The following is a 6530-nucleotide window of genomic DNA, read 5'->3' on the forward strand; positions in this document are numbered from 1 at the left end:
AAAAACAACAATAATAAAAACAACAATAACAATAACAATAACAACAACAACAATAATAATAATAATAATTTTAGATTAAAATATGACCTGAAATCCATTCTTATTTACACCAGTGTAAATTTCTAATTGGAAGTAAGTCAGTGCAATTTACAGGGCTCTGGAAATCAGATTAGAAACCTCATTTATTTTTCATTATCTCAGTTATTTTTACCTTCATTATACATAATGATTTCAGGGGTATTTACTGCCATGTAAATGTATTTAGGATTGCAGCCCTAGGCATTCAGCTACATCTACTTCTAATACACACGTGCACACCCACAATGTAATAGACTAAAACTCTTTTCAATTGCTTCAGAAATAAGACAGTCTTGATGTATCAGTGAACACTTATACTTAAAAATGAAAAAGCTCCAAACTCCTGTGCAGTAGCAGCATCTGTTTTTGAGGCAACAGGGAGAATTTTTTTAAAAAATCCAGCTGTATATCATCATAGATATGCTGAATTATAAGATTATAGATATGGGCAGTGCAACCACACAGTTTTCACCTCCCCCTTTCTGCTTTTAACAGACTCCACAAACTGTTGCAACCACACAGTTTTCACCTCCCCCTTTCTGCTTTTAACAGACTCCACAAACTGTTGCAACGTAGGGAAGAACTTCACCTGAAATGCAATGCATATTTACTAGGAAAGAAGTCACAGTGGGAACTTCTGCTCTTAGAAGCACCCCAATAGATAAGGTGAAATATACTGGGTTCAGACACCTAGAGTGATTAGCTCATGTTTAAGTGGTTTCAGCTCAAAACAAAGACAGACTTGCAGGGTCAGAGCCCTGCTTATATTCATGAAACACACCACGCCCACGATAGGCTGTTTACAGAGTATTGTTTACCAATTGGCTACTACTAGGATCCAGATCAATCTATTGGTTCATTCTAGAATCCAAACCTTCTGTTGTGATGCGCTCCAAGCTACGCTAGTCCGCATGTTCGCTAGTGAGCCCTTTCGCAAGTACGGTTCCATCGTGATATATAACATGAAGAGTTATGTATCTCTGTCTGAGGGCCAGTGTGGTGCAGGGGACAGAGGACTGGACTAGGACCTGGGGACACTCAGGTTCAGATCTCCACTTTACAATGGACATTTGCTTAAGCCAGTGACTCTGTTCCAGCCTAACCTGCTTGCAGGTTTATTGTTGTGAGGATAAAATGGAGCAGTGGAGAATGATGTTGTAAGTTTTGGCTTCACATTAGTGGGGGAAATGGAGGATAAAAATATAAAAGAATTAGAAGTCCAATCTGTTGCTACTTTTTCTTTAAAATAAGAGAGGGAGTGAATCAAAAAGAAGGGGAGGAAGCAGAGTGCTACTGGAAGAGTTAAGAAAAGCTTGTGCTTTAATCCAGCTTGGTATGTCTTTTGTGTTTAAAACAAACAACAAAATTTACTCCCACGTAAATATGTTCAGGATGATTAGGATATGGATGTTATCTGGAGTTTATTTAGAGTTATGCTCCTGTAGATTCACCAGAAACCTGGATTCTCTACTGATACCTCAACCTAGGTACTTCCTAACTTCATTTATTGACGCTGAGCATGCTGCAAAGTTAAAACCAAGCCTCCTGCTGTGAACTTTATTACTAGAGCCTTGGCATTAATTTTTCTGACTTGAGAAGGTGATTGTAAGGACTGAGGAAGTTTTTAATGCTTGCAAAGTGCTTTGAATTCCTGAGATGAAAGGTAATGTAGACTGCAAAAGATCACCGGTGTTAGATGTCCAGTATCCCTTCTTCTCAGATACTTCTGTTCATGTACTCCTTTCTTCTTGTGTGCCCCCTCCTAAAGTTTAAGTCTGCTTTTTGACTGTTAAATATTCCATAGAGATCATTGCTCTTTAGAAATAATCCTTTATTTTTCTGCGAGGTTCATTATGTGAGCCTAAGCGGGTCTGCACCATGAGAGTTTCCCTCTTTCACTTTTGATCTGCTGTAAGAGGCCATGAATAATTAATCATCAGGGTCACTATTAGTATTGCCAATCATTGGGATAAACACCTCAGTTTCTTTTAATTACAACATTGTTGTGATTTCACAAATACCGATTTGGAAGAATGGCACGAAACAGAGGTAAAACTACTGTAAACGACTGACTTTCACCCTGCTTATAGACCAAACCAGACTTAATGTCTATGTTTTGTATGCATTTGTTGCAGTTGATTCACATTTGAGACCTGTGCTGCCCACAGTGTGAAGCAGCAATTTAATTAAACTGGTTCAGAAACGAAAGTTGCAATTCTAGGCACATTTACTTAGGAACATAAGTCTAATTAAAGTCAAAGGGACAGACTTGTCCATAAACTTTTAAAGGCTTGGGATATTAGCTTGCAGCCTTGCACAGCCTTGCTGCCTAATTTAGTTAAATTAAAAAGTTCTTATCATACTGAAAGTTGTTATAAGAATGTTCTGAGCAGAAACAATGCGACCATTTAGCACAATGGGTTTATAAGTCAATTTGTTTGAAGTAATGGTTCTCAATACGTGATATGGACATTTCTATTAAACGCGGAGAAATTTCAGGAGAAATGGGAGCTCTAAAGTTGCCCTCTTCTTTCTAGTTCCTGAGTTTTTTATTGGTGTACAGACTGGAGATGATCATCAGGTGTCACCTTTCCTGATGTTTGGTTGCATGGGCAGGAACAACAACAACAACAACCTATTGCTCATTTCTGGAGGGCACAGGCTTGCAATCCCAATGAGATCCTCTGTAAACCCTCTCTATGAATATTTGTTTAGTTAACACATTTATATGCTGCCTCACAGTGGTTTGCAAATTACAATTTAAAACCTACAAAATAGACTCCCCAGTAACTCCTCTCCCTCTTGCAATTTATATACATCATTTATGCACACCATTAAAAGACCTGGCAAATAAATGGCCTTGCAGCACTAACTGAAGATTTCTAGCAACGGTGACGTCTTCAATTGGCCAAAAGCAACAGTCAGCCCACTGAACACATCCTTTCCAGTCAGTGTAATATGAAAGTTAACGACACAGTGGTGACTTTTTTCAGACTCCCTCATCTACCTGCTATGGAGAAATAAAGTCCTGTTAGCAAGACTAGATGATGCCAATCCTCAGATTACAGTAGCTCTCAGAGCAAGGTTTTTCGCAGCTGCTTGCAAAATCCTCCAGGAAGTTTTATGTAGCGCACCTGCATTTTAACAATAATTATTAATTATTTTTAAACTTGTAATACTGTATATTTATATATTTCATATATATATTTCATATTGGACTAATTCCCTGTAATTTATATATAATCCATCCGTACTGCTTTTATGTGACTTGTGCTGGTCTTCGACCGCATCAATAAATTGAAACTGAAACTGATGAGATGATGAGCATAAATGTGAAAAGGAACCTTTGCGACAGCGGAGCAGAAGTCAGTGCTGACGGTATTAAAGCATCTCCAGATCTGGGGCAGGCAACTGTAGTTATGGGGCTAGGTTTCACTACATTGCTAAACACTCTCACATGTATTAAGGTCGGTTGAAATCACTGGTCTTTTGTCTGCCCTTGGGTTTAAACTTGGAATGTATACATTTAACTTTGTAGCCATTGCATTCTTAGGGCTTGGAGTGAATTTATTCAGACGGAACAAACCCAAAATATATGCCACAGCTTGTGAAGCCCCCAGGGTCAGGGGCCACATCCCCCTGGGGAGGCACCATCTTTTCTCTACATTGGCAGAGATGATGCAACACACCCCAGACTGTGAAACTTGTATTTTAATGGTTTGGTTCCTCTACATTGCCAACTCAACCATTACCCTGTGGCCTAGCCAGATCACTACCCCTCACCTCCACCTGTTTACACCTTGCTGCTGGGGCTGCATTCTCTGCCTGGATCCTTCTCCCAGGACTTTACACCCCTGCCCTGGCTGCTGCACCCTTCTTGCAAGATGAAGCCGAGGTAGTCTGTCTGCCTTGGTCAGACATACACAGTTCCTTCTGGCTGCCCTTGGGGCCAGGACGGCCAACTGCTGAGGCTTCAGGAGGCCTGGCTCCCTCTTGTCTGCCAAAGCCCACAGCCTTCTCCCAGCCTTCAGGCAGCTGCCCCTTTATTTCCCTGCTCCTACTTTTGAGCAAGCCCTTCCTCTCAAGGAGGCTTTTATACCAGAGGAGCCCTTTACTCCACAGGGAGCTAGTGTACTGGTGGGGCTTCCTTCTGACCACTCCTCCCTTGCTGTTGCCGCCCCAGTGGGCTCTCTGCCCAGCATTGCCACTGGGCTGCTGCCCTCCTAAGGGCTGGGCCTCCACTCCAGTTGTTCTTCCCCAGAGGTAAGGAGCCCTGAGCTGTGACAAAGCCTCCTGACATAGATGTCATTGCTCCCTGGGCTTAACAAGTGGACCTGAAACAATGTGATGGGAAATATGAGAAGACACAGGTTTCACATTCACGATATATAGAGAGGTAAAGATTAAACAGGGATAATCAGACTTTTAGGCTTTATTTCATTTTTTGTTAAAGCCAGCAGACTTGGGATGTAATTCAAGGAGATGGCCTGATAGTCTTACCATTCTTCCTCAGCAGATTCATTTTTAATGCAAGTTCTGGGTTACATTTTCCATGTTCTGTTTGTTTTCTTATACACATAGCAGAAATATGAGATACTAAGAATATCCTCAAGTGACCCAATAGATAAGTTCCTCGTCTTGATTATATATAAAGTAACATTTATGTGGTAGGGATAGGATGTTCTTTTTTTTTTTAATTCCCTGGGCAGAATCAGTCACCTATCTCTAGCCCAACTTCCATCTAAATTGCTGTGTCTTCATATCATGATATTAGCTCCCAGAGTCTCATTTTGTAATTAATCTGACCCCCAGTTTCATGACCTGCAAAATATCTGTTGTACCCAGGGGTCATTTCGTAGAAAAAGAGCTAGGGGGACTCATTAGCATAACTCATTAGCATATGCCACACACCCTGACATCACCGGAAGCGTGTCCTCCCCACAGCCGGCGGCGACCTCCAGCGGGCACCAGCAGGGAGCTCCAGGCCCCGCCCTCCCGCACCTCACCCGGGGGGATGGCGTCCCCCCACGTCCCCCCCCAAATGACCCCTGGTTGTACCATCATTTTATAATGTGAAAACAGAGGAAAGAGAAACACTAAAAACATTATCATAGAACATTATCTACTTTGTTTACTTCTAAATGGACCGTTGTAATTTTTAAGGTCTCTCATACAAGCATAAGTGCCAAAAACAGACATGTTAGGATGGTCAGCCTAAGCTGCACTCACCTCAAGATATACCACCCATGGCATCACCAAGGTGGCCACAAGCAGATCTGCTACTGCCAGGCTTACCACAAGATAGTTGGTGGTAGTTTGCAAGCTGCGCTCCTTCAGAACTGCCAGGCAGACCAAAATATTGCCAAAGACAATGACCACGATCAAGATGCAATAGCAGAGGGCGTAGTAGGCATGAGAAGGCTGCGGTCCAGGTCCTGTGGTGTTATCTTGCCAATGTGGGACTGCTACTGTTGAATTGAGATAGCTGCTGATTCTGCTGAAGGGTGCCATCAGGAAATGGGGAGAACTGCAAAAGAGAAAGATCTTCTGAAATCTTTTTTAGAACCGCTGGCATAAAGCATGTCTTTTGATGACCACTGTTTGAGCAACTTGTTCTGTAAGGTATGGGCAAAACACCAAAATAATCACTTGCTACTTGATAAGTCAGTGTTCTGAAGCTTCATTTGTGAGAAATGCCTTCTGTGTATGTGTTGACACAAGTCTATATAATGTACATTCCCAATGAAATACAGCCCTGAGGGAAACAGTAGCTTACTACTGCCAAGAATAAAGTATTGGAGTAGTTTAGACTCTGGGCTGACCTACTTGTTAAGATCTACCTCCTATACTCACACCCACAAGAAAACACACAAGTGCTGAGGTGTCACGAAAGAAATAGGGGTGGCCACAGTGACCTTTGACAGTTTTTACAGCAATTTTATTTCCCTTGTGTCTTACCACTACAGACATGCACTTCCTTGTACTTGCCATGAAGAACCACCATCACTACCATATACAGACTATCTTGGGCTTCGTTCAGAGAAGGTGAAAAGTCCTGTAAAGCGAAAGCATGCGCTAGAGAAAACCACCCATGTCCCTTCTGTTGCAGTTCTACTTGTCCACAGGAGATCAGCCACTTATTGGGGCATGACGCCTAACGTTTCTTCTTGTAACATGGCCATCTTTGAATAACGTATAAGGCTGTCAGTCATTGAAACTGTAGGGAATCCGATATAGCTTGTTAACAGGAAATTTATGTAGAATAAATCTATGCACATTATGTAAATGGTATAGATTGTATAGACTGAAGCACCAGTTTTTATTGTATCTAAAATTATTTTATTGTTTTACTATTTATATGTTGTTGTTAGCCGCCCTGAGCCACTGGGTAGGGCGGGATAGAAATCTCAAAATAAATAAAATAAATACAATTATTTTATTTACTTATTTTG

At 41.4% G+C, this 6530-nt stretch overlaps 1 protein-coding gene across 1 annotated transcript in view; it reads right to left on the bottom strand.

Moving 5' to 3' along the window:
• DRD3 (dopamine receptor D3) overlaps positions 1 to 5589 on the bottom strand; it is a 23757-nt gene extending 18168 nt beyond the window's left edge. The window contains exon 1 of the mRNA XM_015413573.1: positions 5308 to 5589. Within this exon, the coding sequence (XP_015269059.1) occupies positions 5308 to 5589 (282 nt within the window). The remainder of the gene's footprint in view (positions 1 to 5307) is intronic.
• Between the last annotated feature and the right edge of the window lie 941 nt (positions 5590 to 6530).

This window comes from Gekko japonicus, unplaced genomic scaffold (assembly GCF_001447785.1).
Source record: "Gekko japonicus isolate JY-2015 unplaced genomic scaffold, Gekko_japonicus_V1.1 scaffold273, whole genome shotgun sequence".
Classification (NCBI taxonomy): Eukaryota; Metazoa; Chordata; class Lepidosauria; order Squamata; family Gekkonidae; genus Gekko; species Gekko japonicus.